At 36.1% G+C, this 25,260-nt stretch overlaps 1 protein-coding gene across 2 annotated transcripts in view; it reads right to left on the minus strand.

The window, feature by feature from the left end:
* Slc4a7 (solute carrier family 4 member 7) overlaps positions 1-25,260 on the minus strand; it is a 91,547-nt gene that overhangs the window by 13,317 nt on the left and 52,970 nt on the right. For both annotated transcript variants that reach the window (XM_042680291.1, XM_042680290.1), the window contains exons 7-18: positions 24,799-24,914; positions 22,849-23,006; positions 21,198-21,285; positions 18,709-18,855; positions 16,561-16,664; positions 14,414-14,588; positions 10,921-11,054; positions 9,568-9,813; positions 7,130-7,226; positions 4,888-5,049; positions 4,007-4,120; positions 274-438 (exon numbers count right to left, since the gene is read on the minus strand). In XM_042680291.1, the coding sequence (XP_042536225.1) occupies positions 274-438; positions 4,007-4,120; positions 4,888-5,049; positions 7,130-7,226; positions 9,568-9,813; positions 10,921-11,054; positions 14,414-14,588; positions 16,561-16,664; positions 18,709-18,855; positions 21,198-21,285; positions 22,849-23,006; positions 24,799-24,914 (1,706 nt within the window). The remainder of the gene's footprint in view (positions 1-273; positions 439-4,006; positions 4,121-4,887; positions 5,050-7,129; positions 7,227-9,567; positions 9,814-10,920; positions 11,055-14,413; positions 14,589-16,560; positions 16,665-18,708; positions 18,856-21,197; positions 21,286-22,848; positions 23,007-24,798; positions 24,915-25,260) is intronic.

Genomic DNA, 25,260 nt, shown 5'->3' on the forward strand with positions numbered 1-25,260 from the left:
TAGTGGTAGAGTGCTTTCCTAGCATGCATGAAGGCCTGGGTTCAATTCCTCAGTACCACATACACAGAAAAAGCCAGAAGTGGCACTGTTGCTCAAGTGGTAAAACGGTAGCCTTGAGTGCCCAGATCCTGAGTTCAAGCCCCAGAACAGAACGCCCCCCAAAAAGGGGGAAAAACTAATTTTTATCTTGCATTATTTAATGTTGTAATTACCATGGAAATATCTCAAACTCTAGAAGACATCACAATACTGGCAGGAAAGTTTTTACATTACCTTCAATTTGTGTTCCTTTCTGTTTATGATTACAGCTGTGATTTGTTGATCCATAAAGATAAGAATGGTACAAAGCAGAGCTGGAATAGCAGCTATCAGTAAGGTCCACCAATAATTACCCCCCAAGGGGCTTATGATCCAGCCTTCTCTATCTGGACTAGTAGGCTGTTAAAAAAAGGAAAAACAGTTTCATTTCTATATTATACTAAATTTCCACAGCACACTGGGCCTCAAGGATAGGAAATAAATTAATTCTATCTTGGGATACAAGGTAGATCTTTGCAAAGATACCTACAGGAGTTTCTTCCATCCTTACAAGCACGTCCCTTGTCCTGTGATCTGTCCACTCTTTTCCCTAAATCAGGGAAGACCTAGTAACTTTAACACACAAGATAAACCAGAGTAACAGCAATTCCCCCTCAGCAAACCATGTAGGTTCTTAAGAACTGGAACTCTGAAAGGACTTAACCATGTTGCTAAATTCAAGCCGAAACTCGAGGACAAGATATAAGGGAATGAGGAAGAGGAAGAGAACAACTAGCATCCCAGCATTCAGTCATCTGAGCTGAAACCCCAGACAGATCAATGCAGCCATAATGTCCCAACAAGTGGCAATCAGATGACTTCAGTAGTGTGAAAGCTAAGCCCTATCTCAACTACCACTGAACTGAAAACAAAGGGTTATAGTGGTGTTTGGTAGCAGGAACAAGACAACAAACCACAGTGTTATTTCAACACTGTCCTAATATATTTTACATAAGGTAAAGTCAATCTCCTTCACGGACTAACCGAGCCCTCCCCCCCCACCATCATAGAATTCCCATGCACCAGTGATCAGGAAATACTAGTACTCAATCTTAATCAGAACTGGGTCAGGACTCTATTCCCCCAAAATCACTACTAGCAAAAACCTGGCACCTCATCAGGCAGTTTCAGTATCGTAAGATGAAATTTATTTTTCTTATTTTAAAACACAAATACTTTCTAAATATTGTTGACAGATTATTTCCCATGCATGCATTCTACTTTGGAGGCTACTGGTTAAATATCTTCTGTATTCTAACAAACAATAAAACAGATTAATATAATCTTCATTATACTCCTTATTTCTGATAACTTTTGCACCACTTTATTTTTTTGGTGGTATTAAGAGTCCAGACAGGCACCCCCAACTTGAGCCATGTCCCCAAACCTAAGCCATCCACTTCCTATTTTTTTAAATCATCCCTTCTAAAAGAAACCATATAACTTACTAAATGTAAAAGTTATATGACCAATGACATGTATCAAAATGTGCTTTCACTTTCAACATACAGTCATAAACAGAGAAGATGGAAGAAAACAAGGACAAGAAAGAAAATATACAAATAACTAACCCTTGAACAATGTATGGAGGAGAAGCGGTAAGGGGCTTCCAACTCCTCAGCAGCCAATAAACAAGATATAACTTTTGACTCCTTCCAAATGTAACTACTAATAACGTGTCATAACCTCATCAATAAGATTATTTTATATACAGTGAAAACCGTGAGCTGTCAGTGATCTGCAGTCTACTAAAGGAGCACATAGATCACAAGCAGGTGACCAGTGTCCTAGGAGCTGAAATTGATGCCAGCAGGATGTGAGCTCACCTCAGTAATAGCAGGAGGTACCCAAGTTCATTCTAAGTAGTTCTCTTTTATGTATTTGCTTACTTTTCCCCCCACTGTGAATAGTACAATGTATCGTCTGTGTGCCCAAGTTATAAGGTCTAACTAACTGATGCTAAATTATAAAAGACTATTAACTACATATATATTATGCATTCATGACATATCTAATTTTTCTTTCATTGAAGCTACATCTGAGAGCTTGTTTTTAAGCTGTATCAAACCTTCCCCCCAAATCAGCATACAGCTGATCTGCAAAGATTTAACCAAGATTCAACTAAATATAAATTCATCTATCAATAAGTGGAGGCTTTGGAATAGAGGTTGGATTAAAAACCATTTTTCTTGAAAAGCACATCTGATTTTCTCCTGATTCTGCTGGAAAATGTTAAATGGAGCTTTTATTTTTTTTTTTTAATTTTATTTTATTTTATTTGAGAACATACTGTACAGAGGGGTTACAATTACATGGTCAGGATAATGCATACATTTCTTACCAAGCATTGCAGCCTCCTCCTTTGTTTACCCTTCACCTCCCTTCCCAGCCTCCCCCCTCCCCCCCCACCCAATCATACCCCCCCTCCCCCCCCTCCGATATTGTAAAGCTGGTAGTCGTTTAAGGATTCAGGTGGACCTGTTGCAACAATGAGAAGTACAAAATGTCATGTTAAATGGAGCTTTTATACTTAACTATTTTTCTACAAGTTTAACAAGAGATACTCACAAATTAAGGCTGAAGATACTTTTTTTACATACTGCTGTTAAGCCACATCACCAGGGCCTAGATAGGTAGCTTAAGCGGTCCTTGAACTGACTGCATAGCTCAAATTCATCATGCAACTGCCTCAGTCCCTTAAGTGCTGGGAATACAGACATGTACCGCCATTGCCTGGCCTGAGCTACTTATTTATAAAGCAATATGGAGGTTCCTCAAAGGACTCCACAGAGAGCTCCCCTATGACCCAGCAATCCCACTTTTGGACATTTACCCAAACAATCACAAACAAGGCCATACTAAAGCTACCAGCATGACTATGCTTATTGCAGCATTATTTACAATAGCTAAGATATTGGAACCAACCCAGATGCCCCTCAGTAGATGAATGGATCAAAAAAATGTGATACACACACACACACACAATGGAATTCTATGCCTCCATCAGAAAGAATGACATTGCCCCATTTGTTAGGAAATGGAAAGACCTGGAAAAAATTATTAATTATTAAGTGAAGTAAGCCAGGCCCAAAGAAACATAGGTCCCATGGTTTCCCTTATTTGCAATAACTTGTATAAGTTTAGGACAAGCAGAAAAGGTCAAAAGCTATGTACATATGACCATATAAGATGATGTTAAGTAAAATGAACCCCAAGATTTAGGGATACAACTTGCTTTTTCTTTCTTGCTATTGTTTTGTAATGTATCTAAAATGTACTATGTGATTTTTTTGTTTGTTTCTCTTGTATGCTCTTCCTCCACGATATAACCATTTCACTGCATTTGATGCCATCAGTGTGCATCTTGTATATACATTTTTCTAATTTGGGGAGGGGAAGGGAAATAATAAAATGCTGAAACAAGGATACAGGTGGATCTATTGTAACAATGACATGTACAAGACAGTATGTTGAAAAAGAACTTTATAACTTGTGGGGGGAGGAGGGAGTTGGGGAAGGAAGGGATGGTAAGGGAAAAACAAAGGAGGAGGTAACAATGCTCGATAAGAAATGTGCTCATTACCTTACTCATGTAACTGTAACCCCTCTGTATACTATTTTTTAACAATAAGAAAACATTTTAAAAAAAGAATAAAAGCCATTTAAAAAGCAGCAAAAAAAAGTACCCTGGAAAGCACAAGAATTCTAGGTAGGAGTACAAAGCCCACTCTTTAAATCCCAACATTTAGCCACAGCAGCTTTCATCTAATCTCTGATGGACTAGCCTTGGTACTTTATAATCATATTTTAAATGTAAGAAACACACATAATTTTTCCTTCCAGAGCATCAGGTCTTCACAAAGCAGTATCTCACTTTAAAATAGTTTGATATTCCCAGGTAACAAACAGCCTTATGGTCAATGCTTACCTGAAATTTCTCAGGAACATGAAGTTTAGGAGATGGAATTCCTACAAGGTAGTCAATTGCGACCATTATTACTATTGTGAGAAATACAGCAAAGTCACTGATTGTCGACCGCACCTATGTTTAAGTGGATGATGTTAATAAAACAAAAAAATGCTTTGAGTTCTTTTTCTAAGTAAGTCATTAGCTCTCACAGACAAAATACAGATCACTAAAGAGTAAGAAAAGCATAATTACTGACAATGTTATACTTGTACCTAATCTATCCAATTATTTCTCAAAACATAAGCACAGGGACTGGGAAGGTGGCTCAGTGGTAGAGTGCTTGCCTTGCATGCATGAGGCCCTGGGTTCAATTCCTCAGCACCACATAAGCAGAAAAGGCTGGAAGTGGTACTGTGGCTTAAGTGGTAGAGCACTAGCCTTGAGCTGAAGGGCTGAGGGACAGTGCCCAGGCCCAGAGTTCAGGCCCCACAACCAGCCCAAAAAAAAGCACAACTAATTGATCCTTCTGGAAGTATCATTATCTTTGTTATGCCCACATCCTTTTTCATGATAAATAATTTATTTTCTTGCTCTCTCCCACCTTCTCCCTCTCCCCCCCTCTGGAGGTGCCAGTACTGGGGCTTGAACTCAGGGCCAAGGCACACTGTTCCTTAGCTTTTTGCTCAAGGCTGAGTTCTGCCACTTGAGCCACAGCTTTTTGCTATGGAGGCAAGAGTCTCAGCAGCTTTCCTGCAGGGCTGTCTAATTAGGATTACAGGTGTGAGCCACCAATGGCTAGCTAACAATTTATAGCCATCTGACATGAAGTATCCCCCTTAAATAAAAGACCATTTTGAAATAAACACAAAAAATTAACTTCAAGATTCCATCCCAGTTACCTTAGTAGGAAAATAACGCATGGTCTTGAATTGCTTGAGGAATGAAGACAGAAAGAATGTTGTGAAAAATAAAATGACACACCAGAAAAGCACATCTGGAATATAAGGCCCATGAAGACCACAGGCTGATCCTACAAACACTCCATGGTAGGTCTTACATTCCTGGGGAAAAATCATAGGGAAGATACAGAACATGTTCAAACATCCAATGAATTACTTAGGAGCTTAACCGACTCTATGATCCAAATTTTATATTTTACTAAGACAATGCCAAACCAATTGTATGTACTGTATCATCAATTAACTTTAAAACAGGCCCAGAGTTCAGAGCCTTTAAACAAGTTACTCCTTTCTCTAATTACTGACTCTGTAGGGAAAGCCTTTTGACAAGAATTAACTGAAATGTCTTCTCTGCATTCTTGCCAGCTAAACAGTTTTACTAGGTTTCCTTTAGTTTTGAGCAAATGGTTCAAACAAAAGCCAACAATTACTAACATGCCCCAAAGTGTGATGTAGAATAGGAGGTAGCTACAGGAATAGTTGCAACTAGTAATAACAATCATCTATGGTCAGCTGTTCTCATGTGACTAGAAACCTTGAGATTAAAAAGCATGGAGTGGGCTGGGAAGGTAGCTCAGTGGTAGAGTGCTTGCCTTGCATGCATGAGACCCTGGGTTCAATTCCTCAGCACCACATAAACAGGAAAAGCTGGAAGTGGGTGCTGTGGCTCAAGTGGTGGAGTGCTAGCCTTGAGCTGAAGAGCTGAGGGACAGTGCCCAGGCCCAGAGTTCAAGCCCCATGACGGACAAAAAAAAAAAAAAGCATGGAGTTTCATGAAGTGCCCATTCAAATGGCGTTTCTACTAACAAAATCGATTTTACAATTTAAAATACATCAAATCTAGTGATTTGATTTTCCTTTTTAAAGGGTGGTGGGAGGAAATTAACTGAAAGGAAAGGCACATACCTCAAAGATGTGTCTTTCATTCTTATTTATAATCTAACAACTTCAACATTAAAAAAAAAAAAACAACAACCATTCAGGTTTACCAAGAAAACCACTTAAGCATCATTGTTCTTAATACCCATTGGTAAATGTGACCCTCACTGGGGCTCATAGGCCTCAAAACTACTTGGTCTTTTGGGGGGGGGGGGGGGGGAAGAGGCTTGGAAGGGATGGGAAGGGGAAACAAAGGAGGAGGCTACAATGCTTGATAAGAAATGTACTCACTATCTTGCCCATGTAATTGTAACCCCTCTGTACAGTTTTTTCACAATTAAAAAAAAAAAACTACTTGGTCTTTCCCTTTTCTTTTGCTTTTTAAAATAGTGTTGGGGATTGATGTGTCCAGCTCCTTAGCTGGACACATTATGAGCACATACATGGACTCTCAAATGTACCCCTACGAACATGGCATTTTTGGAAATCAAGAAAACATATCTACTGTTCTATAGTTAAGAGTAAACTATCAATTATAGTGAGAAAGGAATTATGCAATACTATTAAAAATACTATAAAGGGGCTGGGAAGGTAGCTCAGTTGTAGAGTGCTTGCCTTGCATGCATGAGGTCCTGGGTTCGATTCCTTAGCACCACCTAAGCAGATAAAGCCAGAAATGGGTGCTGTGGCTCAAATGGTAGAGAGCTGGCCTTGAGCTGAAGAACTGAGGGACAGTGCCCAGGCCCAAGTTCAGGCCCCATGACCAACAAAAATAAATAATAAAAATTCTATAAAAAATAAAAGTAAAAGAAAACTCAAACCCAGAAAAACCCTGAAGCATTCAGATTGTTAAACTCTTTTTTAAGAAGTTATCGTGAGATCTTGGATATTAGCATCACTTTACATGTTTTCCACTTCACTTGCACAGCTTGTATACTCATAAGCAATACATCACAGAGTTGTTTTTTTTTTAAGAACAGGGATAACATTTCCAAACAGAATACAAGTGTCAGCAATGGTATTGAGCACACAGTAGGTGTTCATAGTAAGTGCTCTATCTTCTTTCCTTTCTGTTCTTTCCAGTGCTTTAATCAGAGTTACTTTGACAGGCTCTGAGTGTACTCCACTTTGTCTCCTTTCCCACCTTCTTTCTCTGCCCGTGCCTTGTAATACATAACACACAAAAATGACCAGAGCTATTATGCTAAAACACTGTATCCTGAAAATACACTCTCTTCACTGACTGGGAAGGAAGTTAAGTATAACCAAACAATTTAAGAACTCTATTTTTTAACATACTCACAGAAACAGTAAGGTTTTCCCAGGAAATATTCAGTGCTGTTACATTGTTTTGCTCTAGAGTTTCATTGTTAAGGTTAGGAGGCTCCGCGCATACACATCTAAGAAATGAGAACAAGATGGATTCTGAAGACTCCTACATTGCATATATGTATTTTGCTAAATCAATTGCACAATGTGATAGTTTTGGACTTATATCAGCAAAATATCTAGTCAATAAAATTGATTAGAGATATTCCTTGAAAGGGACATTATTCTCTTTAAAAATCACCAAGCACCAGTGACTCATTCCTGTAATCCTAGCTACTCAGGAGGCTAAGATGCGTGCATGGAGCTTTGAAGCCACCCAGGCCATAAGTCTGTGAGACTCTTATCTTTAAGTAACCAGTAAAAAGATAAGAGTGCATGACTCAAATGGTAGAATGCTAGTCATGAGGGGAAAAGCTAAATTAAGCTCCAGGCACTAAACTAAAATCATAAAATACTACTATGTGTAGCAAGATTACTTTGCATTAACTCTCTTTTCCTTGGCCTCCATATGAGGTTCTACTATCTCCTCCACAATATATACATATTTCTCAGTAAATGTTTCACTACAGCCAGATACCGTGACATATCGCTATAATCAATGCCACTCAGAAGAATAGTTTGATTGAGGCCAGGCCTAGGGAAAAAAAAAATTAGTAAGAGCCAATTTTAAGAAATAAGCTAGGTATAGTGATGTGGCTCTCTAATCTCAGCTACATGAGAGGTAGGAGGCTAGTGGTCTGAAGCCAGCCCTAGGCAAACTGCAAGACTTTATCTGAAATAAATAACCTAAAAGTAGAACACAGTGAAGGGATGGCTCAAGAGGTAGAATACTTGTCTAGCAAGTGTGAGGGCTCTAAGTTCAAACTTAGTACTGTCAAAAGAAAAAAGGGACAGTGTTATTTGTGCTCTGACAAGCCCTACTACTCATCATCACCCTTTATTGGTCCCTTTCTCCTTCTTACCCCCTCTCTCTGCTGTGCTGCAAGCACTCTTATCACTTAGCCATTAAGATTTATTCTTTAAGGTAATTTACTAGCGTTGGTCCCTCACACACTCTGACAAGAATTAAGCAGCACTCAATGCCTACAGATACTCAGGAATGATTAGATATTCAAGAGGATTGTTCACTTGCAGTTACTCAACTAACAGGAAGGAAACACTTCTCCGCACCTCACTGACACACTGACAATAAAAGCCTCTATAAAGTAATACGAAGCAGTGACAGAAGGAAAAAATGAAAAAGTAAAGAGTAAACAACACAGCATATAAGAGAGCAAAAAAGTGTTTCTAAAATTTTCAAATAGGTCAGGCTTCATAAGAATTTTTGTGCTCCTTTGCCCATCAAAATTAAGGGTATGAAAAGAAAACAAGGAGAGAAGAACAGAAGTATCCCATATTTTATTTTATTAAATTTATATTTTATTAAAAAATTAATCAAGATATGCATCTTTACCTTATTAAAAAAAAAATCTACCAGCTGGACACTAGTGGCTCATGTTCATAATCCTACTCAGGTGGCTGAGATGTGAGGTTCATGACTCAAATCCAGCATGGGCAGAAAAGTCTGCCACCAAAAAGAAAAGCCAGAAGTGGAGCTAAAGTGGTAGAGCACTAGCCTTGAGCAAGAAAGAGCTCAGGGACAGCACCAGGCCCTGAGTTCAAGCCCCAGGATGGGGCATTAAGAAAAAGGAGAGAGGAAGAAAGAGGAGGGAAGTGTTAGAGGGGGGAAGGGAGAAGAGAGAAAGAGGGGGAGGAGAGAGGGGGAGGGGAGCAGTGGCGGGGGGGGGGGGGGGGGGGGGGAGGAGAACCTTTAGGATTCAATTGAAGAATGTAAGAAAATAAATAGTAGCTTAACTGCCAAACTATTTTAGGCCAGCCAATTAAATTCAAGCAGAAGATTAAAAACGAATGAACTTGTTCAACTAAGTTAATGTCTACTTAGTGCTTAGGCAAAATCTCATCTGAAACAAACATGTCAGGTGTTACATGGCAGAATGAGTCATAGCTAGAGATAGGGAGCATCATATTGCAAAATAAGATTTTTTTAAGTCCCATTGTCTTAGGCTCTGACATTTTTTGGGAGGTGGGGGGTGCACATCAAAAAAACACTCGGTTGGATTTTTAGTACAAGGCTAACACTCAACCCCTCAAGTCACTTGGATTTTTCTACTCTAGATGGCTTTGAACCACAATCCTCAGATCTCAATCTCCGGAGTACCTACTCACCCAAGTTATCAGTACCCAGCTTGTGCATGCATGTGTACACACATGTGTGCCAGTACTTGGGCTTGAACTCAGGGACTCACACTCTTGGATCAGCTTTCTTGCTCATATAGTTAGGCTCTACTACTTGAGCCACACCTCCCCTCCCCTCTAGTATTTTTTAGTATTGAGAAACAGGAAGTAACTCACGAATAGGTGGTCAGTTTATCTAGGTTATTGTTCATATTAAATGCATATATTTCTCCTAAATGAAAGAGTTTCTCCAGAGCTTCATAGATGAATATGATGCAGATGAGAGCTGCGAAAGCCTCTTCTGTAAATCGAGTAATATAACACACAAGGCTGCTGGCATCTGTTGCAACCAAAACAATGCACAAGAAGGAAGTCCATAGTCCAATACTGACTCTTAAATTTAGATAGTGAAGGTGATAATCTCTGTTGAGAAAAATGTAGACGTGATCACTATAGAAGTGCAAGAGTATATGTACCTAATATTTTCATAACAATAGAAACATAAAAATGTATGATTCCTAAGAAACACTGAAGTACTGAATGACAAAATAATGACTAGATAAAGTTTTCTTTTCCACTTCAACTGAGACTGGTTTTTATGTTCGTATTACAATGAAAAACCTATTCAGAATTAAATATTTCAAATAAATATTTCTTAAATCTCATTTAAGAAATCAGTCATGTGGTGTTTTTAATGTTCTTTGGAGATCCAGAAATCAGCCACACAGGTCCACAGTGAAGGTGTCCATATTGCCCTTATCTTGCTATTACCACCAACATCACCACAGGCAAGTGCATTCTTTTTTTTTTTTTTAAGGTTTCTGTGTGCTTTTTTTTTTTCTCCTCACTATTCAGAGATGTTTACAGTCATTCTCTATACTTCAGGTCGTTTCACTGGTCTATGAAGCACACAGAACTGGAATCAGAATCAGCTTTAGTGAGACCAAAATCAGAACTTAGAAGAGAGATCAATAATACTTATAAGCAGCTTGATGCTTAAGTCTAAAACGCTCAAATGCATTTATGTCATGACAGGACAGCATTAGCTATCCTTGGAGTCTGTGAGCTACAGGGCGGGCACTAATCCTTTCTAAACTGTGACCAACTTTGCCAGGGAAACTCTGATTGTGTCAATCCTATATCTATTCCACAGGACTGACTGGGTCTGCCTGGGCCTTTGAGATCTATCTTCCTAAACTTCTTGTATAAGAGCAACATTATCACCAAATCAGGGTTCAGACAAACACCTTCTTATTGGTTTAAGTTTGCTAGCACAACCACACAGTGGCCCAAAAACACTGAGCAAACCTTTTAAAATAAATATGTATTATATATACTAAATGTATGATATATACTATATGTAAGTATATATAGTATATATAACACATACATAACAATAAACAAAAATGATAAAACAAATACATACAATATCACTTAAATTAATAAACATATTTATATATAATATACAAATAATATCAACATATCATACTTATATACAACATATGTAGTGAGCAGAGAACTATAACTTACTTGCAGAAGTTATATAAGATTTTTTCAAACACTAGAACTGGACCTGTGCTTCCCAGTATTGTTAGAGGTTGCCCAGCAAACAATGAATAAGCAATCCCAGTTAATGATGCTCCCAAAAGAGACTCTATTGCACTCTGTTTAAGAAAAAAAAGAAATGAATAGAAGTAACACATCATAAAACTTACCTCTAACCTACTAAACTTCTAAGACACATGGAAAATAAAAGTATTACACAAATAGCTAAAAGTATCAAACAAATAAATATATCATTGAGCCTTAAGTTTTATATATGGAAATTTAAAATAAGTTTTAAATATCTAGAGAAAATTTTTCTTCTTGGACATTATGACACAGAAGCAAAGAGGCATACACAAGGGCTTCAACTTTATCTATGGGTATTTTAATTTTTAAATCTGTAACAAGAAAAAGCATATACATTTTTAATATTTTATGAATAACTGAGTTTAAAAAATAGCTAGCAAGTACAAGGCCCAGATTTCAAACCCCAGTATTGACAAAATACAAGTAATAGAAACAATAATTTAAAAAACACCACATTAAATGATGTATATGGTACTTTAAATTTTTTTTTGAAGAGAGTAAATTAACATATGAACCTATCTTTCTTAAACTGACTTTTAAAGAGCAACTTTCTATATATTTTCAGGTAATTAATCTATTATACTAGGCTTGGTCAACCAATAAAAAAATTTTAATTTAAATTCTAAAAATTTACTATAGTCATTAACAAATAAGTATCTTATAATTAAAGCTTAGTCAAAAAAAAGAGAGAGAGAGAGAAACACACTCAGAGATATTTGACATCAGAGCTAATACACTAATTTTGTGCTATCACCAGCATTTTATCCTGATTAGGTTACTGGATGTTAACAGTAGATGGTATGCTATGACAACTATGACAAGGAGAAAGGACAATGATTTAGCATTCACAAACATCAAGGACAACTGGAATATACTATCTAGAAAGAAAAAACTCAGATTTGGTAAAGGCAAGAAGAAAAACCTTGTTAAGAAATCCCATTCCTAAAATGAGAGGCAGCTTAAAGACAGAGCTGAAGTGGAGGACTGGTTACCAAGTGTTAAACCATGGCTCTATCTTACCCTTGTAAGACTAAGCTTCTGCACCTTCACATGAAGGTGCAGATAACTAGAAGAACTTAACTAGTGTTTATGAAAACACCTAGCAGCATAGTGTTTGGCACCTGGAACACAATAGGAGCTTTTCTCATCGTCAACTCTTAACAGTATCTTTTCAAAGTAATAATCACAAAGTACTAGTAGAGAATAAAAGTATAAATTAAATATTAGAATAAAAGTAAGATGAAACCCACATGCAAATCTGTCTTTTGATAACATGGAAGAAAACATCCATAACCATAATAATATATGTTAGTTATATGGAATAACTTTCTTTTCTTCCCATGGAAAAACAAATTTGCAGAAGACACTAGTTAAACCACCATAATAAAAATCCTAACTCTATTACAACATCGGTATTTGGGACTAAATTCAATCAGTTTAAATTGAAAGAATGTAAAAGATACCCACAGAAAGAAAGCAAGAAATTGAAAAGGAATACAATAAAATAAAGCATTTTTAACAAGGGAAGATGGGTACAAAGTTAAGGTTTCCCTACCCCAACCTCAGGTTGGAAAACCAATTATTGCCATGTAAGACCTGCCTGTCACTCCCCTACTGGCCCATTTACAGAAGCAAAACTTCTCCTTACCTAGACCTCTACCTTTCTGTAATTTCTTCTGTTTATTGTCAAGCTGGAAGCTGTTTCTTCCTAAGGACATCACACTTCTGTTAATTCTCCACAGGGGAAAGGTCCTACGTTCTATCCTCACACACAGCTCTCAGGTATACTACGTACTACTCTTGAACAGAGCCATTTCTCCTCCTCAAAATCCCCATATGGTTTTCACAAACATATACTACTCTCATTACTCTTCTAGGATTTGGACTGAACATTTGCTTAGGTCCTTTTTAAAAAATGGTTATTCCTTCGCCATTCCATTCATAGGTAATTTCTCACTTCATTTTCTTCCTATAAACACCTTTGTTAACCTCATCTAGTCTCAGTTTAAATCCTTACTTGTAAATTAACAATCTTGGATCTTTTTCTCTTTATCAATTTATATCCTCTGAAATTGCACCCCAAAATAATGTCTACCTAAAGCTGTAGCAAAATGAGTGAAAGAAACACACCATTTGCCTTTACTTTAAAGTCCTGCTTTCTTTTCCTATTGCTTCAATTCCTTAGCTTTTTCTCATCTAACCCACATGGCTCTCAGTCAGAGCAGGATCTGTGATCCTCACACTTGTCTATCTCCTCCAGTAGAAGCACATTACATTCATGCAGCATCGAACAGCAGAGACTGACAGTGCTGAGTGACAGACCAGAAACAAAGCAGCAGTAATTCCACAACAGGACAGGTAAAACAAGTTTCCACAAGCAGTTACAGGTACTATTTTTGACAGCATATAAAGCAGCCATATGAACTAAAAGTAAGTATATGTGATACAGTTAATAAGGAATAAAGTGAAAAAACAATCTGAATAATGGAAATTTGAGAGTTGAAAGAAAATTTCAGTTGTTAGGCAGATCTCATGTTTAAGATATGAAATACCTTAATTAAATAATTATCATTACTTAGTTTTTGCATATTTTTAACCTTTTATCTATAAAATTACAAATTTTCCTTAAAGAGAATGTCATTTAATAAGACTTGTGAACTTAAGAATTATAACTCATCTCAAAGACCATTTAAATACCTATAACAGCCCTCCCCTCCCAAAAAACAATGCCTTTACAAAGCACTGCATACATAGCTCTTAATATGGTATTACCAAGTACAGAAAAACTTGCACAGCCACATCAAAGACGGAGGCAATATTCAATTACATTTTCCAAATAAAGGCTTTGGCTACATTCACAGATTTAAACAACAATGCAATGCAAGTAAATGTCACTTCAAAAATCCATCATCTCTATATAATTTTGTTCTATTCCTCCAAATAGTCTAGTCTAGGCCTACCAAGCCAGGGCTGATGAAATATTCATCATGACTCTAATCCTAAAGTACATTACAAGATGAAGTAGACCCATCGACAAATCCATCCCACAACCCCCTCCCAGGGAGTCAGTTTGGTTGGTCTCCCCAAAAATCTACCCACCCCCAGAAGACAATAAAAGCCTTTTACTCAATTGTAAAACCATTCCATCCAGTAAAGCAGGATAAACTTTTTACTTATATATTTATTTTACCTCAACTGTGCATCTTCTCCTGTTCAAATGGCTTCCCCATGTTTTCCACAGCAATTACCTTTGGGGAAAGTCTGCTTTGGGACAGGTTTATCATGCTGTGGATAGATTCTTTAAATAGAAGTATGAATGGTGAGACAAATGCACACAGACACTTGCCTCTGAAGAGCTAAGAGCCTGGCCACTACCAATCTTTGTACTCACTATTCTGTTTTCTGTAGCTTCTCCAAGCAGCCCTCCAAAAGTGATTACAGGAGACATACAGGCACAGTATAGGAAAAGAATCGAGGCCAGGCACTGTAGACTTAATGCATCCTTGAAGTCACTCAAGAAAAAAGGTGCTTTCCTTTTGATGTCAAGTATCAAACCACCAAAAAGCCTAAATAGGTGAGATGAAACTTGTCAAACTGTACACTAGAGGATTCTAGCTCGTTCAAACTAAAACTATCGCTACATAAAACTGCAGGTGCCTATAATTTAACAAAAATTAAAATCCAATTCAAATCATGGTATAGATTATAGAAGATACACTCATTGAATCTAGTCATTGAATCTAATCTACTGATGACAGGAAAGACAGATCTCATTAAGTTATAAGAAACATACACATTAGTTTATGGACTATATTCTCAAGAGCGCAAGTAAATTATTTTATGAATAAACATAATTTTGTACATAAATGTCCAAGAAAATGTACAACAAACAAAAACCTACCCAACTATTTAAGCAATTCTATTAATTAAAGCCTGCAATATAAATCTTAAAGGTGATAGAAACACAAAAAGGCAATTATAATCTAAATGCCCCTTCCTATGAATGTAGTATGTTCAGTTGTACATGTAATTAAATGGTAATTTTAGTAAAAACATCAATGACTTATTTATATGAACATATAAGTAAAATGAGAAAAACTTAAATTCAGTATATTGAGTTTAATGGATACTAAGTCAAACCAATGTATTAATAAAATTATGAAATTAAAAGTATTTATGGTAGGCCATCAAAGCCATACTATTTCAATTTTAAAAAAATATTTAAAAAATTTTTAAAAACCAGACTTTTGGATACAACTAACTTGAAAACATTTCAATAAAATATCAGCTCTATGAGGTCAGGGACTTTTGTTCTTCACTGTCAAATTTCCAATGTCTAAGGAACAGTGCCTGGGTTTTTAGGAAACACTGGGCAAACACTGGTGACTGAATTGATAGCTCATAACACAGGCAATCATTCAAACATCAAGAAAATAAAATATGCTTTCAATGATCCAAACTTTACATTCCTTTAAAAAAAAATCTAACACTGAAATCTTAACATAGTAACAAGTAGAAATTATTCCATACAGCATCTGACAGCAAGGGGAATCAACTTTTTATCAAATAAGATGATAATCTAGAAAATGAGTCTATGCCATCAAATCAGTAAGTAATGACTTCACACAGAAGGCTTATAAAGACTAAGAATTCAGTGGACATCTAACTGAGCACTATTCAATGACTAACCCCATCCATCTCCTTTTAAACTTCAAAGAAACAGTAACAACTAATAGGAGAACAGTACTATTTTGCATGGGGATGGAAATTTACTCATAGAGACTAACACATTTCAAAAGCCAATGAGTTTTGTTAGCCATTTCACAGTATGACAGGTGTTTTTCTTAGCTAGAGTACCCTGTATGTACATTATCAAAATTCCTAATGGTATGCCTATGCAAGATATATTTGTTTAATAAACAAAGATTTAATATTCAAAATCTTTTAGTTCTACATTGACCACTAGTAGACAATACAGAATCAACAGCCAAATGCTTTCCTACAGTCTACAAAACATTTAAACATATTTTAATGTTACATCTAACAATGATTCTATTCTTTAAACCAATTAATAACTTTTTAATTTTTCTAAAAAGGTTTCCAGAGATCTTACAATGTGTTGGGGGGCAGGCGAAAGGGGTATAATCATGCTTGTCCAATTCTATAGTATCTCCTAGTATAAGGCTCATAGAGTGTATTATGCACAAATATCACTTATGATAGGTTCTCTTTCTTCCCATAATTCTTTAACTCAATATGGTTTAAAACCTTCAGTCAAGATTATGAAAATAACCTATATACTATATAACAATAATTTCTGAGCACAAAAATTCAATAATTTCATTTTAAATTAAAGCTTGGTACATAGTATTATTTTTAAATGGAAACAAATTTTCCTTAATTTCACACCTTATAAGGCTTTAAAAAAAAATGAAAGAAACACTGTACAAGATTAGCTTCTAAATGCTTGGGGAGAAAAAAGAAAGCTAGTGTTTTTTTCATCAAGTCAACCCCCAGTCCCAGAAAGTTTGTACCCACCGTCCAGTCCTCTGAAGCTCAGGCCCAGCATGGTGTGCAGCCTCCTTAGGACTCTCACCAGACATGGGTGCAGATTCAGCAAATACAGGAATCTTTCTCTTTTCCTGAATTTCACAAAACACATCTTCAGATTTTATTTTTTAGAAGTGTGATGGTCTCTTAGAAGGAACATCCCCTCATTTGAATTATAACAGTTCATTTGTAGTTCAAGAAAAAAAATGCTTTTTAACGTAAACCTTTTTTATTTACTTTTTGTGCCAGTTCTGGGCTTGATCTCAGGGCCACACACTCAGTTTGGAGTTTTCACTCAAGGCTGGCACTCCACCATTGGAGCCATCATCTTGTGTCTTTTTGCTGGTTAATTAGAGGTATGAGTCTCTCAGGTATGTATGTCCAGAATGGCTTTTCACTTGGATCCTCAGAACTGATTCCTGACCGCTAGGAATACAAGCATGAACTACCAGTGCCCAGCTAAACATCCTTTTAAAAATAAACTACACCTAATAGTAGAATCTAACATTCGTTTCTATTGCCACTTCAAATTTATGGTGAAAAGTTTGCATCTGGTGGCATTAATGTACTATAAAACATTCATACATACCATCTCAAGTAACTACTCTGAAAGTTACAATATAAAAATCCTTCAAACAAGCTTATCTTTGGCCAAAAAGTTTTAAGCACTATTCATGTTAACTACTGAAAAACATATTTTATATTTATTTTTAAGTGTAAATTTTCTTTAATTTTCCCTTGAAGAAGTAGCATGAGTTATTTCTTAAATATGTATTCATAAAAATCAATTTTCCCACTGGGCACCAAGTGGTTTACACCTGTAATCCTAGCTACTCAGGAAGCTGAGATCTGAGGATGGAGGTTCAAAGCCACCCTTGACAAGAAAGTCCTGAGACTCTTATCTCCAATTAACCACCAAAAAGCCAGAAATAGAGCTATGGCTCAAGTGGTAGAGCATAAAAATTGAACAAAAAAGCTCAATAGTGCCCAAGCCTTAAGGTCAAACCCCAACACACACACACACACACACACACACACACACACACACACACACACACACACAGAGGCATGCATGCACGCACGCATGCAGCTTGCAAGCACATACAGATCTTCCCCCTTCATATATAGACAGAGAGTACATGTGTACAGAAATAGCAAGGGGAAAGAGGAAAGGAAAAGAGGAAAAGAAGAAGGAAGCAAACACAGACAAAAGAAAGCCATTGAAGTCAAAGGTTCTGGCAGAACTGCAAACTTATTCAACACGGTTTACATGTACAAGACTCACCTATAAATATAACATTGCAGTTTGAAAATGACCAAAGTAAAATAAAATAATATATTAGAACAAAGGAGAAAGAAAAAATTACAGAATCTTTAAAAAAAAAACAAAAGCAATGGAAAGGATTACATATTACTACGTAAGACATTAACAAGAAATAATCACAAAGGCAGGAATGATGATACATTCCTATAAGCCCTGCCTGAGGCAGGAAGATTAGAGGTTCATGGACAACCTGGGAAATAGAGTGATATGGTATATTTAAAAGGGGAAAAAGGGGTAGGGGGAAGCTATATTTAAGAAAAAAAGAAAAATACCAACTGATATCTCAGCCAGAAACTGTTGAAAAACAAATTACTTAAGAAAAAAAAAAAAAAAAGAGCCAGTGCTGATAGCTCATGCCTGTAATACTGATTACCGTCTGAAGCCAGGCAGAAAAAAAGAATGTAAGACTCCATTATCCATCAAAAAGTAGAAATGGCTGTGTAGCTGAAGTGTCAGAGAGGCACTCAAGAAAAAACACTAAAGAATATTCTCCAGCCTCTGAATTCAAGCCCCAGTATTGGTGCAAAAAAAAAAAGGGTTAAAAAAAAAAAAAAAGAATCTGAGGTAGAAAATAAAACACATTTTTTAAAATGGTAGTCTGAAATAAAACTTAAAATTAAGGTGCCATTTCAAAAGCAGGTCAGATAATTTGCCCATTATCTAAACAACATTAAAGATGAGGTGATCACACAAAGTTGCACAACTCTTTTCAAGGAAATGTAAAACTTGGATGGAATGGGGAATAATATGCTGAGCTGCTCCCCAAGTTGCTGTCTGATTTCCTAATCTCAGAGTACAGCTCTCATTCTCACCTGAGAAGGAACACTTTTCGGTGGCTCAATGCGTATGGAAGGATCCCATTCTCCTGGGGGCAGGACAGTTACTTGATCTAAAAATTCATCAATTCCAGATAAGAGATCATTTCTGTCTTTTGCTTTATAAGCTACATCATGAAAAATCTATAAAGAAAAAAAATGTAACATAAGTATATAATTATATTGTAAATTCATTTTATATAAATAAGGGCATTATAAAGGTAAATAAATAAGTGCAGGTATTCACTTTATCCTGAGAAACAACTATAAAAAGTAACCCTATCAGCTGGGTACTATATTAGCACCATCAGATAAATTAGTAACAAAAACTAAATTAATACTTAGGTATGCTTCACGTGGTAAAGCACTTACCTAGCAAGCTCAAGAGCTCTGAATTCAGTCCCCACTCTCCCTCCCCCTCAAATAAGTAACTGCAAACAAAAAACTGTAACAATTTTAAAAAGTTTTTCACAGGAAATAATTTGTTACTGAATAAAGTATCATGGGATAGCTGGGTACCAGTGGCCTGTAATCCTAGCTATTCAGGAGGCTGAGATACATGGATGATGATTTGAAGCTAACCTGGGCAGACAAATCCTAGATTCATCTCCAATTAACCTACAAAAGCTGGAGATATAGCTTGAGTGGTAGAATGCTAGCCATGAGCTGAAAAAACTGGAGGCCCTGAGTTCAAGATCCAGTTCAGAAACAACACCCCCCTCCCCCCAAAAAAACCCACAAACCTTTCATGTCATTCTATAGCTTTGACATTTAAAATGCTATTTATGCTCTGAAAATAATTGTAAGTATGCAATTTTATTTATTAGTGATTTAATATTTAATAATGACCACTGACTACCTTCTACTAACTAGGAACAATTCTAAGCATTGTAGACAAAAGCAATGGAAATAGGTTAAGGCAAGATCCTTGTACAGAAGAATCTTGTTTGCAAGGGAGAAAGATAAACAAGTTACTAAATAAAAACTTCAGGTCCTGGGTACCAGTGGCTCATGACTATAATCCTAGACACTCAGGAGGCTGAGATCTGAGGACTGTGATTCAAAGCCAGTTTGGACAGAAAAGTCCCCATGAGACTCTTATCTCCAATTAACCACTCAAAAATCGGCAGTAGAGCCCAAAGTGGTAGAGTGCAGAAGAGCTCAGGGACAACATCCAGGCTCTGAGTTCAAGCCCCATGACTACCACCACCACCACCACCACCAAAAACACGCACACACACACAAACTTCAGGTAATGATATAGAAGAAGGAGGTTGCCAAAGGAACATCTCTTAAAAGAAGCAATACTGTAGAGGAGGAAATCTAAACAAAACTGGGGGAGTAGAGGGCTGGCGGGGAGGGGGGTAAGATTGATATGGTAGGGCTGTGCTTTGGTAGAAGGACTATCATTTGCCAATGTGCAGTGGAGAGGTGCAGAAATGAGCATCACACATCTGAGGAACTTTCAGAAAGGAAGCTGTAGTGGGAAGGAAAACCATGGTTCAAGATTTACAACTATTCAAAGGCTAGCCCAGGCAAGACTTCTACTGACAACAGCAGAATTTAAATTTAAATTTCAAAAAACAGGAAGCCATTGGTGCTTTTGAATTCCTTGAAAACACAGGTTTATTGTCAGTATAGAGGGAAAAAACTGGAAGACAATAATAAAAACCACCTGAACAACCAAATCGAGGGAAAGAGAGCCAGAAATGGCAATGTAGATAAAAAGATTAAGAGATTAATATGAAACACACTGAAGAGCTAAAAGCCTCATCATCTGCTGATGGACAGTTGAGAAAAGATAAAGAAATGAGGTCCTAGCTGGGGGTCAGTGGCTCACGCCTAATCCTAGCTACTCAGGAGGCTGAGATCTGAGGATCATTCAAAGCCAGCCCAGGCAGGAAAGTCCGTGAGACTCCTATCTCCAAATTAACCACCAGAAAAAATTCGGAAATGGTGCTGTGGCTCAAGTGGTAGAGCACTCGCCTTAAGCTGAAGAGCTTAGAAACAACCCCCAGGCCCAGAGTTCAAGCCCCATGACTGATCAAAAAAAAAAGAAAAAGAAATAAGGTCAGGTTCAAATAGCCAAAGGATATGGAGGAAATGCCTAGCAAGAACCTGACAAGTCTCTCTATGAAGAAAGTTCTCACCACTATGTTAACCAAGGTCAAATATGAGGTGCCAAAATGTGAAAGAGAAATAGCAAAACTTCTAAGGAAAACCAAAAGAAGCAACATCCTGAAATCTAGCATAGAAAAAAAATTCTACATGGTTAGCCATCTCAAATGTTAAAAAAGATTTAAAATTTAAAATGCACCAATTTTTAAACCTAAGGGATAGGTCTAAAAGACCATAACCAAGACAAATGTTTGAAAAGTAGATATGAAATCAAACAGTACAGAACACCAACCATAATTTAAGCTTCAGCTCTGAATGCAAAGAGAACTACAATCTTACTGCCCCACCTCCAAGGGTATTTTAATTACCTCATCTGTCATTAGAGTAGCTATTGATCTGCCAATTTCATGATACTGTGGAGCCTTGCCTGCTGGACCCAATAACAGAAACAAAAACCTAGGGAAAGATTAAAACACATAAATATAAAAATAAACATCCACACACAAGTTTAGGCTATCATTTTTAAATACAAATTGAATATAAAACCAGAAACAATAGCAAGTCTATTCAGATGCAGAGAATACAAAACTAAGAAAGGCATTCCCAGTTAACTTCCTACACAAAGTTATCACCTTACATCTTAAAAGTTCCCAATCTTCTAGATCTTTTGATTAAACAAATAAATCTGATCTAAGCTGACCCCCAAAGAAGTAACAAGAGTAAAGAAAATAATTATCTCATTAAATTCTTAAATATAATGTCTATTAAATTAGATAAACATAATACACACAAAAAATCTGAAATCCCTCAAATGATCGTTCTGGATAAAGTAAGATTTTTATTTCTAACTATATTTAATATCAAAGCTCTTAGATGTTAAGAACTAAGAGTATTTAAATCTGTGCTTGGCTATATTGCTATTAACACTGTAGTAATATATTAGTATTCAGATTTATCCAAATCTAAAATATCTGACTTTTAGAGACTTTAGATATGAAGCAATTTAACTATTTTTTGTACTTATCTCAAACTACTTAGGTAATTAAAATGTAAAGCCAATTAAAATTAAGTACATATCTAGTAAGCTCCTGATAATTCTTTTATTTATTTTTTTTGTTGATCATGGGGCCTGAACTCTGGGTCTGGGCACTGTCCCTCAGCTCTTCAGCTCAAGGCTAGCGCTCTACCACTTGAGCTACAGCGCCACTTCTTTTTCTGCTTATGTGGTGCTGAGGAATCAAACCCAGGGCCTTATACATGTAAGGCAAGCACTACCACTGAGCCACCTTCCCAGCCCTGCTTCTGATAATTAGTATAGTTACTTTGAGTTTTAAAAATAAGTCTCATTCATAAGTAATCTTCTAATGTTAACAAACTAGAACTGCTCCTCTGTGGCTACTTTTTACCTCATGACTTGCTAATAATTCTTAGGGAAAGTTATTCTGGGAAAATATCCCCAACTTAACTTTCACTTACAATGTACACTGAACAGAAAATTTTCATCATCAGGCAAGAACAAAGCACTTTGTCCAACTCAAAGGAGTTATTACATTCAGTCTTTTGAGATATTCTTATTTTACAAATGAAGCTTAGGAAATTTAAGTGAGATGTGACTCTAGTACTACACGGCACAAACTAGGGGCAGAAAGAAATCGCATTTTCTGACTCCAGTACTTGCATATTTCATTAGAAAGGATGTCTCGAGCGAGGGGGGCTGGGAAGAAACAATGCCCTGGGTTCCGATCCCCAGTAGAAAAACAAATTAAGAAATAAAAATTAACTAAAACAGAAGTTCCTAAATACCAAACTTCTTAAAAGGTGTAAGTACAAAACTTTTCAACATCTTATTTTATATTTTAGTCTGAGGATTGAAGAGAAAATATGCTCTAATAATCAATGAATTTTATTTTAGCACAACGACTAAACATTGACAATTACATGAAGATGTCTGTTCACTCATTGGATAATTTTTTTTTTTAAGTTTGAACATGCCAAGAGAATGTTAATCGAAAGTGATACCTCGTAGGAACAGGGACCTCAGTCAACCCTGAGAGAAGGACAGCAGGAGCCAGTCTCACAAACGCAATTATAGGTCTTTCCAAAAAGTCTACTTCTCCCACCAGAACATTAGATGCCTCTGCTCCAGAAGGAATTTTCCTCATGAAATTCATGTCAACCTGTTGCCAAGTGAGTAATAATTAAAAATGAAGTCTGCCTGGCAACATAAAACTATTTAGAGGGAAACAGGAAAGAAATGCTTTTTAAGATGACTATTTGCCAAACAAAACTTGCTATCTAGAGGGTGTCTAAATACCAAAATTCTCACAAATATAATGACTGGGTAGACAATACAAAGAATGCAAACAGAATTCATTTGTGAATACTAAAGTCCTATCATGATCTTATTACTTCAGAAATCTAAATTATTAAACACACATTTGCAACATTTTTAATATATATAGTACTATTACTCATTAAAATTAAGAACATATAATTCACAGACTAACAATGGTTCATGAAATTATACACAGTACTAGAACACATTCATTTCATGATTTTTTATTATTTAATCATAGATGTGAATCAGTTTTGTTTTTATAAACCCCTTTTTTTAAAAAAAAAACTATAAAACACCCCAGTAGTTTCATTAAGTGGGAAAAAACTGTTATTATTTATGACCAAAATGTATCAATCTTATTAGTTCAGATATGCACTGTCGTAAGTAGAATTTAGTTGTCTGTGTATAATTACAAGGGAAGAGGTTACAAAAACATGACATCTTCATTTATACAGTTTCACACAAGTCACTAAACAACCACTTACAGGGCTATCTATTAAAAATAAAACCAGCACTTACAGCGGGCCTCTTGAGTCCCACACCCAGTGTGCCACAACTACAGTGCCAGGAGGCAGACTCCTGCCCAACAGGAGACAGGGAGGTGTACACAAGGATAGGCCAAGTAAAAAAAAGTAAAACTGTGACAGAGGAACAAAAATCAACGGCAACTGCCATGTTTACAGGAGATCTATAATGTAAATTACAACGATTTATTCATTTATCAAGAATAAACTGCTATTTAGTCATGAACACCTTTTACTGATCTGAAGGAATATACCACTATTAAAATAAGATCAAGTTAGAAGAATTAAAAGTATAACAGTATTTCTAAATAGCTAATATCCATAATGCAAAGCTTTCTACAACTGTAGGGTTTGATGCTTAGCAAAGTATAATACAAAGCATTCAAATTTCCTTTCTGTAAATTAAGACATACACTTTGCAGGACAGTATGTAAAAGGCTTAAAAAGCTAAATTTTGCTTGACATATAACATTAAATGCTAATCCTTACATCTGATTCAAAAATGTTAGAAAAAAAAAAAAAGAATATCCTGTAGCAAATTGTATTTAAGAACATCAATAGCTACACACAATATACTAATTGCTCATAAGAAGTACTCATAATATACTTTAAACTGTTTGTAATTTGAACTTAGTTTTTTTAATTACTTCTTAGAAACGTTTCTTTTCATTTCAACAAAATACTGAACAAACTTCTTGAAAATCAAGTTGCGGTAATTTTAGTTTTTTAACCTATGTCTTTACCAGCACTGACATGTTTCCACATGGCATTCTAGAAATTACTAATACCCTGAAGCAGAAATTCTGAGATTGAAGTATAGCTCAGGAAGAGATGAACACTGGTGCTATCATAGCTTTCCAAGAATTAAGCTTCTTAGTGTAGGTAGCTACAGAACAACGTAGGTCAAAATGTACCATATTATTTATATTCTTTTTTTTCAGAATTACTATAAATAAATATATAGCTATTCAGATACTTTGGACTGTTTCTCCACCCTCAGGTGTAGAAGCACCAGTCAGTCAATATTACAATGTTAAAAAAAGTACAAATTGCTATATTCTCAGTAAGAATGATTATTAAAATATATAATTAAATGACAGAATTTACCTTGCTGAAGTCAACAGTACTGTTTTCTCTGCTTCCGCCACTTCCATTACCTTTCATCTCTCCAGTTTTACTATTGTCCAAGTTTCCAGGAGCAGACTGTGGAGATGCTAAAATACCTGTTTTTAGGAAAAAATACACAATTCTAAATTAGTAAGGTGATGATTTTGTAACCTGAGAGAGATCAAATTCCAAGTGATAGTTTACTATGAAAGCAAATGTGCAAGGTTAAAAACAGTGCCAGGTGTTAGTATCATACCAGCAAACCAAGAAAAGTAGATTAAGCAATGATGAAGAAGCTATTTTTAAGAGCTAAAATAACAGATGGATTTAAAAGAAAAAAAAGTGGCCTTTTTAAGAAAAAAGTGAGCTAATATGAACCACAAGAGATGAAGAAAGACCTCATTATGATTTCCAGGTAATAAGGCCTGAGAATGAATACTTAAGAGAATATACTTTGAATAT

This window comes from Dipodomys spectabilis, unplaced genomic scaffold, assembly GCF_019054845.1.
Source record: "Dipodomys spectabilis isolate Male_0828 unplaced genomic scaffold, ASM1905484v1 ptg000054l, whole genome shotgun sequence".
Classification (NCBI taxonomy): domain Eukaryota; kingdom Metazoa; phylum Chordata; class Mammalia; order Rodentia; family Heteromyidae; genus Dipodomys; species Dipodomys spectabilis.